Source organism: Numida meleagris, chromosome 12 (assembly GCF_002078875.1).
Source record: "Numida meleagris isolate 19003 breed g44 Domestic line chromosome 12, NumMel1.0, whole genome shotgun sequence".
Lineage (NCBI taxonomy): Eukaryota > Metazoa > Chordata > Aves > Galliformes > Numididae > Numida > Numida meleagris.
In genome coordinates, this window is record NC_034420.1 from 1663681 (window position 1) to 1677534 (window position 13854).

Below are 13854 nucleotides of genomic sequence, written 5' to 3' on the forward strand. Positions count from 1 at the left end.
CCAAAGCCTACAGATCCTCTCCCAGCACCCATGTCCCTGTTGTCTTGCCATTTTGAGTGCAAATCCCCATGGTTAACAACACCTTTGTGTGCCTCTTCTGTTATTACTAGTAACTGTATCTTAGTTTTTCAACACATGCTATTATTCCAAAACAGTCTTAGAGCTCACATACACACGAAACAAAATGAAACCCATAATACGGGTGAAGGTTGTGACTGAATATTTCAAAACTGTTTTCACGCTTCCCTTTTCCCAGGTTACCTTTGACAGACTCCAGCCATCTGTTGTCTGCTTCTGGGCGAGGACTGTGCTCCAGAATCCAGTGGCCCTCGAAAGAGAGTGCAGAGAAAGGAATTGTGGGCACCTAGTGCAACCACAGGAGAGATGCTAGAGCAAAAAGGGGTCATTTTGGGCCATTTTACAAAATGCCAAGTTCACAGTGGTAGGAAAAAGATGAAAGCATCAGCAGAGGGACCCCTTTCTGAGTTGCCATTTCAGGCTTTCTGCAGACACAGCATTGTCTCAGCTATATTGGACCTTGTTGCAGAGATATAGTGTTAGGGGAAAAAAAACAAAACACGATTTTATTTAAATAAGAACTGAGATCATGGAGCCCAACTCTTCAGCATGTTGCAAAGTCCGTGACCATACTAGTTTATCCTCCGTGCTGCACAGTCTGCAGTCACGTGGATGGATCTGTGTCATTCTCGGGTGTGATCTGACAAAGCCCCCTCACTCAATCTGCCTGCCCTGGGAGGAAAGGGCTCTCCTGCTGTTGTGTGAGTTGTGTGTGATCGTAAGGTGAAAGATGGGGGTGGAAGAAGAGGAGAAGCAGGAACAGGCAGGGGGAAGGGAGCTAAACATGATGAAATCAGTCGTGGAGAAATTTGATGGGGTGAGGCAAAGGAAGATATATGCCTCTCATGATCAGTCTAGACATGAATGATGCTCTGGACCTCTTAAAGCACGTGTGCACCCAAATAGAGAAAGCTTTGTTTGACTCTTGTCTCCTTGTCACAGCTGCCACACTGCCTACAGAACAGGAGCATTGTCATCCAGTCCAAGGCTCTTCCCACGTGCTGACAGCTGCCGCAGAAGCCCCGAGCCTGTTTCGTTGTGCACTTGGACCTTCTGGGACAGAATCATTTCAAAGAGGGTGCTCATTTCTGAGAGGAAGGTGCTGGCCAGTCTTGTCCCAGCAGCGTTTGAGTCAGACCCAGTGCCTTTCCCGAAGGTCTCAAAGGTCCGTGGTTTCTCCTGCCTCGCAGCTTCCTCATCCTGCGGTGAATGCAGGGAGCCAGGGGAGAAGACGTTGTCCTTGTAATTACCAGTGGGTGGCAGGGAGAGCCGTGCCACCCATGCTGGGTCGGCCGTCAGCCTCTTGAGGGCCAGCTCTGGAGGGAGTGAAAGCAAGAACTGGTGGTGAGACGTGAGACAGAGGAGACCGAAGGAGAAAAGATGAGAAACGAGGAGACTTCCTGAGATGAAATCTTGGAAGACTGACTGTAAGCAAATCTAGAGATAAGCTACCAGCAGCATCATTCAAACTGACAGCTTGAAAAACAAACGAGAATTGGTTTGAAATTCCTATGTTTTGTTTTGCTTTGAATAACCATTAGGATTATTTTGCATTCCCATTTGTTGCGGTTTCTAGTGGCACTTCAATAAATGCAAAGCCAAAGAAAGTGAAGGTTTAGGACTAAAGGGGATACAACAACGGAAAGCTTCCAAAGGGGAAATGTCAAACAGAAGAAGGTCACTGGTGGACTTCCTTTACAGGTCACGCTCAAGTAGGGATTTGCTGCTGAGTAGTCAGGTTGAGACCGAGAAGAAATGGGTTATTGCAAAAACAGTAATAACAGAAGTGGAATGAAATTCTGGATTATGAAATGCACAGCTGGGTGGTTGAGGACTAGTAGCAAAATATTGAGCTATAAAGTAGTTGTTCATCAATTGGAAACAGATGAGGAGCAGTGGGAGCCCAGTGTGGGCGTTGGCTGCGGGCTCGTTAATGTACCAGTAATGTGATTCTGCCCTGAAATGGGCAAATGAAATCATACAATGTGTTGGTCAAGGTATTCCCTGTTGGCATAAAGACATATCCGTGGCATTGTTATTAGGTCTGGCAAAACCTGATTAGGAGTATTACATACAAATCTGATTATCCGTCCCTAAGAAAGAGGATCTAAAAGACAGAAGCAGAGGAATACTGTTGAGATGAAACAAGAGCAAGCCTGAGCTTACAAGATGGAGACCCCAGAGATGGGGTTGCTCAGCCTGAGGAAGCAAATGCTCACCAGGGATCTGACTGCAACCTGCCATTATTTTGATGAGTTAAGCACCAACAAAGGAAATCTCTATGCTTAAAATAGTGTTGGCAAAAGAAGAAATGATTAAAAGTGTCTGTGAATAAACATATACTGGAATTTCAAGGAAGGACCTCATAGCAGAGCAAGCCTGGAATATCTTCCTCACCAAGCAGCAGGAAAGGAAACGGATTCTTATTTTTAAGGTAGAGCTTTGCAGTTGATAAACAGGCTGATGTGGTACACAAAAGCTGCTCTCCAACCCCGCTCTGATCCGTTTCCTAAGCAGAACCTAGAACCGCTGGAAGCTGTGAAGGGACAGACAGGTTTGTGAAACACCTTGAGTCTGAGAGCAGCAAAACAACTGGTGTCTTGTAACAAAAATGTGAAACGCCACAACAGCCTCAGTCAGAGGGCAAGAGTTGGTGTCAGTATAAGAATTATGCCTCTTTCACTGACTTACAAAGTGAGCTCAGAAAGGAGGGTCCCCATTCTCATGCGCTTGTGCTGTTTCTAGAAGATAATGACCTGCTGGAGCCTGAGACAGCCTCAAAGGCAAGTCTCCTTCCTCAGCCAGCTAAGTAGTTACCCTTTTTCTCTGAGACAGAATTGTGCCTCAGTGTGCCTGGGGTGAGGGGGAGCTGGGATTCAAAACTTGGTCAGAGGAGGAAGGCAGATGCATTACTTACATTTTGTTTCAGTGGAAACCTCAAAATTCTGTCATGTTGCTTAACTTTGAAGCTTTTTTTCTGCAATCCCAGCATTTTCTTTTCATCACAGTGACTGTTCCCTAAGAGCTCTCCCAAGCATGCTGAAGCCCCATGCATTTGCTTTAAAATAGCCACAGCTCTGTCCTCAGTCTGTGCAACCGCTGTGCTCACAGAGTACTATGATGCTTCAGCTCTGGAGCAGAGCAGTCTGCTTACTGCAGGGAGAGCTGAGACTCAGTGGGCTGATTGTTCTGGCCCCTGCGACCGTGAAATCTTACAATTAGATATGTTGAATTTGACTGATAACCTTACTGCCTTATTTTAACAGTGTTGTGTTTTATAATCAATAAAGATGTATCTCTTGCCAGCCACCAAGTGCTCTGTTTTGCTGGTAGAGGATAGGTGCTGCTGTGCTGTTCTGAGTGTGAATAGCTCGGGTGGGGGCTGGCTGCTTTACAGTGTAAACAACCCAATAGCCGGCTGGGCCAGATCACTCCTGCAGTTTTTCCCCCACTGTGAATAACACAAAGGCCCAGGCAGCCTCAGCCAGCTGTTAGGATACTTCTGAGCGCAAGCAATGCTTCCTTCCTCCCTCTTTCAGGATGCAGGTCCACTTGTGTTTGTGTTTGGGAGAGAAGGAAGGAGTCCAGCAGCTCTGTTGTCTGCGCTCCGTTGCCTTTTTGGGAAGGCCTGAGCTCACGGTTAGGATTATTTTTCACCACGGCCTCTTTTGTCACATCCAGCACTACAGTGTGTGCAGGAAGGCACCAGCATAGACTCGGCATGCACCACTGGTATTTACTGTGAAATTCAAGTGATTTGGTAAAAAGCTTTTTTCCTACCACCCCCAGGAAGTATGGGAGGTGAGCCTTTTTGGGTCTGCCTGGCCATAGCACAGATTACTTAAGTCACAACAATTTGCTGCAGTCACTCCCCAACTTAATTCACCTGCTTGCAGGAGGCATGGAGAATATATAAACCAGTGCTATAAGCCGAGCAAAAAAAAAAAAACCAACATGGCAGGCCATCAACATTGCTGAGGAACACCAAATAACCCTGTTCTGATCAGTGGGCATGGAGAGCTGTTACAGCCCAAGATCTGACAGCAGCGTGAAAGGAGAAGGTGAGGCCACAGCAGCAAAATTCAATGAATTCTTCATCTCTGCGCTCGCTGTGGAGGAGCACAGAGGCTCCACAAAGCAATTTCTGCTGCAGGACATGAGTCAGACGAACTCTTTCAAATGGAAATGCCAGTAGAAGAGATTTGGAACAAATCAATAAAAGGAACATGTAGAAAATGTCAGGCCCAGATGGTATCCACCCCAGAGTGCTGGAAGAACTCAGATATGAAATTGCTCAGTTTATTAGCTGTTGTTCGTTAACTACTGCTTCAAATAAATACAATATCAGAGGAGCAGAAGGAAGAAATGATGACATGAGCTTTTAAACTCATAAAGGTGAATCTAGTCTGGGCAGATTCGTAGCAATCATTATATACGAGCTAATAGCTGAATACCTGTTACACAGACAGGAACTGACACGGCATTTGCAAGATTGTGTTTTCCAAATGTGTTGGTGTCTCTGAAGGAGGTAGATGATGACACCTGGCTGACAGAGGACACCTGAGCTTGCAGAGGGCCTGAGCTGAACCTGAATTAACAGCCAGGCTGTGTTAGGAACTAAGGGATGTTAAAAAGCTAGGAAGCAAGGGGAGGAATAAATCTTCCCCAGAAAGTCATTAGTGGAGTCCCAACAGAAAGCCTGAGACCTGTGCTGTTCTACACAGGGGTAAACGATGCAGAGCAGGGGCTGTGTTAGCACTGATTCCGCTGGAACACCCAGAGGGGTAAAAGCAAGGAGCTGCTGGAGGACCTAATGCCCAGCGATGTGAGCAAAAAATGGCTGGTGGCTTTCCCTGACTACAGCTATTGGATGACCAACATTGGGAGCCACACGTCGTGTGTTGGTGACTCCCACCGTGCACAGGAGGGATCTGGGGCCACCGTGTTCAATGACAGCTCGGTGTGCAGCCTGGGCAGGAAAGGAATGAAGAACAACCAAGAAACTTCCTTCTACCACCAAGACAGATGGATCCTAAGCCCTGTGCACAATTCTGATCACCGCATCTCAACAAATACATTTTTAAAAAATTGTAAGAATGTGGAAGAAAATAACTAGGATGGCAACAGGAGATGAGAGTGGGCCTGTTCAGCCTGGTAGGAAGGAGGGACCTGGTGAGGCTCAGGGGGTCTAGAAGATCACAAGGGGCACAGCTTTTCACCTTTCTCTCTCTGCATGGACCAGAAGACAATAAAACAGAGGTTTCAGACCAGCATGGGAAACAGAGTTTTCGTTTAGCATGAAGTTAAGCTGGACTTCACCCCTACGCTGCAGCAGAGGCCAACCTCACAAATCAAAGCAGATGGATCTATGGGGGAGAAAAGTCTACCAAGGACAATCAGACCCATGGACAAATCCAACGTGAAGCTTAGCAAGTCTATTTGGTGTCAAATGGTGCAGCACCAACAGCGTAGAATGGCCCATGCACCAGCACCCTAGGAGATGAGATGTCCCCTGCCTTAGAATCAGAGAAACATTAAGGTTGGAAAGACCAACAAGATCATCTAGTCCAACCACCAACCCATCTCCACCATACCACTAAACCACATCCCTCGCTGCCACATCTACCCTCTCCTTGAAAACTTCCAGAGACAGTGACTCCACCACCTCCCTGGGCAAACCTCCCTCAGCCCAGCTGGTATTATCTTCCCAGTGGGGTTAGCACGTTCTGTGGGGACATCCCACTGCTGTACCCCAGCCCCAGCGCATGCAGCAAGGCCGCCTCACCCGCTTGTGGCTCCAGCAGGGTCTCCAGCTCCTCTCCCACCAGCTGCTGCACTGACAGCTCGAAGCCATTCTCCGAGTCGCGGTCCTCGGCCTCGCTCTCACCATGCCCGCTGTCCTTTGTGCTCAGGCAGTCAGCATCCAGTCCTGCTGCCCTGCAAGGGTCCAGTCACCCAAGTCACACATCAGCCCCCACCATGCTTATTAATTTGAAGAAGGTTGTCCTAATCGCCCATAAAATGACCAAGAAATGGGTTGTGAGCATCATTCTCCAGCTGCCCTTCACCCCACAGCTCCACACACCCCATTAATCTGCAAAAGGCCCTTCATATGGGCCTGTATGTGTCTTCAGAAATGCCGTTTTTGCGATTGTCTTAGTCTGTTACACTTGAAAGCACGTGGACAAAAGCATGGGGATAGACCCTTTGAAAACTGGGCTCCAGGTGGGTGCTGGGAAACGTGAGTTTGGAGGAGCTGCCCGTGTGCAGGACCAGGTGAGGAGCACACAAGCCCAGTCCTGCTCCAGAGCAGGTCTCCATCCTTTGCCAAGCTCAGCAGGTCAAACTGGTGAAGGGAAAGGTGGAGAAAGGTATATCTGGCCATGGCCAAGGAAATGGGGACAGGGAGAGAGGGGACACAGAGAGGTGGAGATGAAGACCTGGCATAGAATCATAGAATTAGCTAGGTTGGAAAAGACCTACAAGATCATCCAGTCCAACCATCCACCTGCCACCAATAACCCCACTAAACCATGTCTCTCAACGCTATATCTAAACGTTTCTTGAACACCTCCAGGGACATCCTCAGGAGCTTCCATCCGGAGTTGTCAACAACATAATTTAATGGCAATAGTGCCTCTGGGAAAGTCTCCAGCACACAGCTGTGGTATCTCAGACCTTCCTGTGTCTTCTAGCAGTGTCTTCTAACCTCCTGGTGCAGGAGGAGATGCCCTGAACCAACGTCAACATGCACCCAGAGCAGTGAGAGGTCTTGTCCCTTTGTCCTTGTGCTGCTGGCTCCAGAGCTGGGACCCTCTCTGCTCACCTTCCCATCACAGTGGTATTTCCCCAGCAATGGTGGGCAGATGGCTCAAGGCCATGGGGAGCTCAGGTGGGTATGGAAGGAGGTGCCAAACATGCCCCAGGGAAGAGACAAAGAGCGTTCCTAGGAGGGATCTGAGTCCATCGGTGCGGAGGTGGGAGCAGAGGAGCATCCCCTAGGGAGGAGGACCTGCAGGGAGGTGTGAGCAAACCTTACCTGCTGCCATTCTTGGCCGTGTATTTGTTTCCCCTGTGGTTTGTTTTGGGCTGGAACTGGCCCTGGTGCAGCAGAGACAGCAGCTGGGAGATTTGCTGTAAGGCAGGAAGAGCACGTTGAGCCCCTGCAAACACTGCACAAGATGCTTCCTGCCCGGACGTCCCCTCTGAGCCGCACCACCTTTTTATAGCGTTTCCTCCTCCTGCAGATGGCTCAGCATCCCCACGCCAGGGCAAAACAAGGCCCCTCGCAGCCCACCTGGCCCCAGCACTTCCCCTGCGCTGTGGCACCGTCCCTGCATGATGTCCCCTCCCTGGGAGATGTCCCCTCCCCAGTGTGACCCCAGCTCCCCACACGTCCTGGGGACATCCGCAGGCCCTGCCCGTGGTGGGGTGGCCCTTCACCCTTCCATCCTCTGAGCTGCACGATCCCACCCTGATTCCCGGGCAAGGTTTGGGGTCTCCATGCTTGCAGCGGGTCACAGGACATCACCTACCTGCACAGGGGCCGACTCCATGGAGAACTCCCCACTGGGGCTCTGCTCCGCCAGGGCCACCAGAGACAGGCGCACCAGGCTGCGCAGGATGTGCTGGGGCGGCCGGGGCTGTGGGGCTGACAGCAGGGGCTCCTCAGGCGGTAGCTTCCCCATCACATCCGTGGGGCTGTTTTTCGGCCTGTGGGGCGGGCAGGGCCGGCGCTGCACGATGGGGAGGGTGAACATCCCCTGTTCCTCATCCAAGTCCCTGGAGGCCCTCTGGTTCCTCAGGGTCCGGTAGAGAGTGGGGGTGAGGAGGGGGGGAGGCTGCAGGGAGCCCTCCGTGCTGGGCTGCTGGGGTTCAGCCCCCCGGGGCCGGCCCCACGGTGTGGGCACCAGGTGGATGTCGGCCTTCTGGATCTGCCGGGGCGGCTTCTTCAGCTGCTGCTGCCTGCGGGCGTCCTCTGCCTCCCGGCAGTTGTAGGCCATGCCGTCCTTCTTCTCCTTCTTGCGGAGGGACAGGGTGAGGGCCAAAAGGAGCAGGCAGCTGCCCAGGAGCGCGGCCAGGCAGATGGCGGCCACCACGGGTGGGCTTAGCCAGCCCGACCCCCCAGCTGACATTTTGGAGAAGGCCCCATGGCGTTGGAAGAGCAAACGCACGCAGGCCTGGGCATGCAGGGGTTCATCCCCACCATCACTGACACGGACGGCCAGATCTCTCTGGGTGCCAGCCAGCCTACTGGCATTGCTGGCGTTGAGGAAGGCCTGTCCCGAGAGTGGGTCGAGCACCACGAGCCCCGCACCATCCCCACCCACGATGTCATATCGCAGAGCCCCGTTGCGGCCGGAGTCTCCATCCCTGGCCACTATGGTGAAGAGCAGTGGTGTGTCGGAGCATGACACATTGGCCAGTGTCATCCCCAAGGCACTCCCGTTGCCAGGGGTCACCCAGACGCAGCCTGTCTCCGCACCCACCAGCACAGACAGCGTGGCCATGCCTCCCACCAGCGGTGGCTCAGTGACCACAGGTGCATTGTCATTCCGGTCGAGCACCTCCAGCCGGACAGACACGTTGGAGGCCAGCACGGGGTGGCCACCGTCCTCTGCGGTCACCAGGAATTCCAGGCTGCTCATCTGCTCATGGTCAAAAGCTCGAAGGGCAATGAGGTCCCCACTGGTGGGGTCGATGGAGATCAGGCCTGACACTGAGGAGTCCCGGATGCTGTAGGTGACCTTCCCATTGAAGCCCAGGTCAGGATCGGTGGCATGGACGGTGAGCAGGAAAGCCGGCACATCACCATTCTCCTCCACAGCGTGCTCATAGGAGGTCTTCTCGAAGGAGGGAGCGTTGTCATTGACATCGCTAATGCAGATGGTGAGGTGCTTCCACACCATCAGGGAGTGCTCACCCTGGTCCCGTGCCACCAGCGTCAGGTTGTACTCGGCGCGCAGCTCCCGGTCCAGCGCAGCATTGGTCATCAGCAGGTAGCTGTGGCTGTTGGTCTGCTTCAGCCTGAAGTGCTCGTCCCCTGGGCTCAGGGAGCAGTGCACACGCCCATTGTTCCCTGAGTCGGGGTCGCTGGCTGTCACCAGAGCCACAAAGCTGTCTTTGGGGACAGCCTCGGACAGCACGGGTGCCCACGCCGCCCAGGTGACACGGACATCGGGAGCATTGTCATTGACATCCAGCACCCGGACCAGCACCTTGCAGTGTGCTGGGATGGGGTTGGCACCCAGGTCCCTGGCCTGCACGTCCAGCTCGTAGGTGTGGGTCTCCTCGTAGTCCAGTGGGCGCCTCAGGACCACGCTTCCCATGTGGGCATCGATGCCAAAGGTGCTCAGCACCTCTGGGGGTGCATGCTTGCTGAGGCTGTACTCGATCTCCCCATTGGGTCCCTGGTCGGGATCAGTGGCTGTGACCATCACCAGCAGTGTCCCGGGCGGAGCATCCTCCCGAACCTCGACCACCAGCGAGCTCTCCGCGAACACGGGGCTGTTGTCATTAGAATCAAGGACGATGACTTTGATCAAAGCTGTACCTGACCGAGGCGGCTCCCCATGGTCGGCAGCCGTCAGCACCAGGTCGAAGGAGGAGTGCAGCTCCCGGTCCACTTCTTTAACCACGACGAGCTCAGCGTGCTTCGTGCCGTCAGATCCAGAGACGATATCCAGCGCGAAGTGCTCGCTGGGGGACAGTGCATAGGAGCAGCGCGCGTTGGGGCCGGTGTCAGCATCCAGTGCTCGGTCCAGCGGGATGCGCATCTGCAGCGATGCACTCTCCGACATCTCCAGCTCCAGCTCAGGTGTGGGGAAGCGAGGCGCGTGGTCATTGATGTCCAGCACTTGGACCTCCACGTGGATCAGAGCCAGCTGCTCAGTGGCCAGCACATCAAAGGAGACCCAGCAAGGATCGCTGTGCCGGCACAGCTGCTCCCTGTCCACGCGCCCGGCTGTGCTCAGCTCACCATCCCCACTCCCCACGTGCAGAGGGAACATCCCGGGGCTCTGCAGCAGACGGAAGCTTTCCCCCATTTCTCCGCTCTCACCACGCTCAAAATGCTCAGCCAGCCTCCCTATCACGGTGCCCTCCGGCACCTCCTCGAACAGGCGGTACTGCACCGTGATGGTGGCCACCTCCTGTGCATCGGTGGAGAGGAAGAGGAGCCACCAGAGGGCCCGGAGCTGTAGAGCCGAGCGACCCAGCAGCAGCAGCCCGCCAAGGATGCCCATTGCCCAGCTAGTGGCTGTGGGCTCTCCCACCTGCCTCCACATCCTGCTTGGACCTCAGAGCGCGCACCAAGACACCGCGTCTTCACTCGTTGCCCATCGCCACTCACCAGTTGGGAAGGAGCAGAGAGAGCGAGGGGATCCGGAGGCTGTCCCCTGCCCTGCCATCAGCCCGGGACGGGCGGCCGAGCATCCTGGGCTGGAGCATCCCAACAGGGAGCAGAGGGATCGGCCACCACTGCGGCCAGGAGCGGTGTCCGGGGGTGGGAGGTGGACCGGCTGAGCTTCCTATGGAAACCCCACCTACAGGAAAAGGGAGGCCCGGCTCGGCACAATGCCGGCGGGGTGGGGGCTCACAGGGCAGCACACTGCAGGGTCTGTGAGGTGTGGAAGTGCTCCTCATCTCCAGCCTGCAGGGACTGTCATTGTGTTCACCTGAAAAATGCATTTGATAGAGCACGCGGTTCCTGCACCCAGACCCGGGTCCAACACCAAACCCACACACATGCTTGTTATCCCAAATTGGGATCTTGCTCTTTGTGGAGGAATACATGCTTCAGGAAGCTCTCTGCAAAGCCCAGAGGTGACAATGGGCATCCGTTCCTGCATCACCCTAAGGGCTCCTTCCCCTCACTGTTGTCTTTCTGACTTGTCCTCATTTGTTCTAATTTGTCCAAACCCATCTGTAACCCTCAATCCCCTGCTTTTTTCTATTGATTCTGAGGGCAATGTGTCCACATTTTCCGCCACGTGGCTTTTGAGTGCTCGATTTTCCCCTGGGCACCCCAGGATGACTTTTGGCAACGCATGAAACTCACCACAGTGTACGGGCTGGTGCAGCTCAGCTGTGGCACCAGGACTCGCGATGCTGGGCTCAGCCCCAGCTCCAGGTGACCTTAGCCGAGTCATTTCCCTTCTTTGTGCAGTGGCTTCCTCTGTGGCCAAGGGAGGCAAAGCCACGGGCTGTCGGTGGGGATGCTCTCAGGATGCCCGCAGTGGGAGGAGAGGATGTCCCGCAGCCCCGGGTGGCTTTGGGTGGTGGGGAGGGACGGAGCTGCTTCCTGCTGGAGTCAGCACAGCTTTGGGAGCCGCTGTGTCTTGTGGTGTGGCAAGCAAAGTGACGCAAACAAATGCACAGAAGGTGAGTGGATGATGAGCTGGGATATGCCAGGAGCACCGCCAGTAATGCAAGATTCCGTGCTCAAAATGAATGAGGTCCCCTCCTGCTCTTGCTTCCTGTTCACCCGCAGGCAGGCTTCCAGCTTGCAGGTGCTCCAGGACCATCGCTGCCAACTTGCAGCACCAGACTTCCCCCATGGGAGGCTGCATCTCACGCCTTCCACAGACAGCTCAGGACGAGCACCTGCTCTGCTCAGCTATCGCACCGATCTTCAGTCATTGCACAGTGCTGCTCGTGCCTGAAACGGATGCAGGAGCCATTCAGTGGTGTGAGAGCCTGGCTGCTCAGAGCTCCACCACGGGGACAGCCCGCCCTCCCGGAGCTGCACATCGCCGGGCAGACCCAGCCCGGACACACTGGATCAATGTCTGCTGTGGCTTTCCAATTGCGTGTGTTGTTTGGTGCTGAAATCTCCCAGCAGGTCTGGTTTCATGAAGAGAGAACTCAAAAGATGGATTTTCCCCAGGACTCAGCCATAGGCAGCTGTGGTCAGGCTTGGATTGAGGCTGCAGGAGGTTCTGCGCTGCTCTAGCGCAGTGGGAGGGGAGCGTGCCACACCAGGGCGCATTGCTCTCGTGATTACCATAAGGGAGTGAAAATGAGAAGGGAAAAGAAGTTTCAAGTCTAATCATGAAAATTAACATCAGAAGTGAAGAGTTCAAAAATAACATCAGTCAAAGGACAGGGGTTCAAAGTGGACACACATGAAGAGGTCCACAGATTCGGTGTCACTGGGATGATCAAGGCCTCATCCCACGTCCGTGCGGGGACGCAGGACCTGTTTGTTCCCCTCCCTGCTCCATGGAGGGATGCAGTGCCAGCAGCCTGGCGGGGTGTGCCTTGGTGGGGGGTGGTTTGCAGGCACTTGGTCAGCCCCATGCTGGGTGCTGTGCAGGCAGGCAGCTGCAGGTGGAGGTGAGGTGAGCAGAAGGGTGGCCGCTCTTCACCAGCCAGCTCCATCACGCCACCCATCGTGATTTGGGACTTCATTGCCCCTGTTTCCATCCCTTTGGAAGGGCTTGTAGAGTGCCCCAAGCTGGAAGGGACCCACAAGGATCAACCCCCAGCTCCACACACCACCACCCGACCTCCAACCCTATGGCTGAGAGTGCTGTGTCGGCCCAGATGAGCTCCCCTGTCCCAGAAGCGCGGCCCAGGCAGCACCCCCCCTCCCCGTAACCTCCTGTCAGGCTGCTGGGCTGGGCAGGGGAACCTGAGCACAGGGCAAATACAGGTGAGCCCCAGGAGCAGTTGTGCTGCCAGTTTCGTTGGCTTTGTTTGGACAGCTTGACACACCTGAACAATGGCAATGTGTTTAGAAGAGGTGGGGTTGCCCCAGCGCCTCCTGCACAAGTGCTAGATGTGGGCCACAGCATGTTGCAACATCGATCAGCCCTGAGCAGCTGCAGATTGATGAGCTTAGCCATAATCACCCATTTTATCTTCCTCCTTATTAATATGCCAATGGTTCTTAATCTTATTTTTGCAAACACATCTCGGTGCCGGGGTTGTCCTGTAGGGGGAGCTGTGACCAAAGCTCCCGTTGTTCATCTTTTAGAGCCTCTGTCAAAGCCATTCCCTGCTTTGAACCAACAGAACTAGGAGACTACAATGGCCCTGCACAGCTGATCCCAGTCTGCACATGGCACAAAGCAGAAAGGGTTTTCCAAAGCTCATCCACCAGCTCCTCACCCGTGCTGTGGCTGACCACTGGGACCACCGTAACCTACAGGCATCACTTGAAGAGCTGACCCTGGAAGGTTGTAAGCTCTTCAGGGCTCGTTAATTACAGGTGTGTTGAATTAAAAATAACTCTGTGCTGCCATTCTTTGGGTGCTGGCATGCAAGGAGGTTGTGGCAAGGTGAGGGTCGGCCTCTTTCCCTGGGTAACAGCAATAGGAGAAGAGGTGATGGCTTTAAGTTGCACCAGGAGAGGTTCAGGTTGGATATTAGGGCACATTTCATCTTCGTGGTGATGCACAGGCACAGGCTGCCCAGGGAGGTGGTGGAGTCACCTTCCCTGGGGGTGTTCAAGGGCAGATGTCACACTGAGTGACACGGTCTCAAGTGGTCACCGCAGGGGTTGATGGTTGGACTCAATGCGTCGTTCCAACCCTAACGATTCTGTGATTCTGCAGAAGGGACTCCCAGGGGGTTCCAGCCCCAGCAACACACCTTATCTGCATAGGGGTGGGAGAGCTGGAAACGCACCATCACCCTTGCAAAACAAACGGAAGAAGATCAGAGGAGAAAACAACAAAAATATAAATTACATTTATTATGAACATCGACATTTTCCAGCAAGTCCAACCACTACTCAGCTTTAAAGTAAAACAAGCTGGAAATGTGTGGGCT

The 13854-nt window shown here is 53.8% G+C and overlaps 2 protein-coding genes across 5 annotated transcripts in view; one reads left to right on the forward strand and one right to left on the reverse strand.

Annotated features, from left to right (window-relative positions):
• The window catches only part of KIAA0141 (KIAA0141 ortholog), a 21575-nt gene extending 18190 nt beyond the window's left edge, over window positions 1-3385 (forward strand). For all 3 annotated transcript variants that reach the window (XM_021410985.1, XM_021410986.1, XM_021410984.1), the window contains one exon: window positions 1021-3385. The gene's annotated coding sequence lies outside the window, so the exon portion shown is untranslated. The remainder of the gene's footprint in view (window positions 1-1020) is intronic.
• On the reverse strand, window positions 964-11264 carry PCDH12 (protocadherin 12). 2 transcript variants are annotated; one of them, XM_021410982.1, is made up of 4 exons: window positions 7614-11240; window positions 7118-7212; window positions 5864-6015; window positions 964-1394 (listed from the first exon to the last, which is right to left on the reverse strand). In XM_021410982.1, the coding sequence occupies exons 1-4, from the start codon at window positions 10362-10364 to the stop codon at window positions 1033-1035; spliced, it is 3360 nt and encodes a 1119-aa protein (XP_021266657.1). In that variant the 5' UTR covers window positions 10365-11240; the 3' UTR covers window positions 964-1032. The 2 variants fall into 2 exon arrangements, with proteins under 2 accessions (XP_021266657.1, XP_021266658.1); XM_021410983.1 differs by lacking the exon at window positions 964-1394 and adding an exon at window positions 3535-5307 and having other exon boundaries at window positions 7614-11264.

What these genes read in the sequence shown, in the direction of transcription:
- PCDH12 (XM_021410982.1), bottom strand. Translation starts at nt 10,364, where the DNA reads ATGTGGAGGCAGGTGGGAGAGCCCACAGCCACTAGCTGGGCAATGGGC. An exon ending in TGGAGTCGGCCCCTGTGCAG is followed by an intron (nt 7,213 to 7,613) that starts GTAGGTGATGTC and finishes CCTGCCTTACAG; the next exon opens with CAAATCTCCCAGCTGCTGTC. An exon ending in ACGGCCAAGAATGGCAGCAG is followed by an intron (nt 6,016 to 7,117) that starts GTAAGGTTTGCT and finishes GGACCCTTGCAG; the next exon opens with GGCAGCAGGACTGGATGCTG.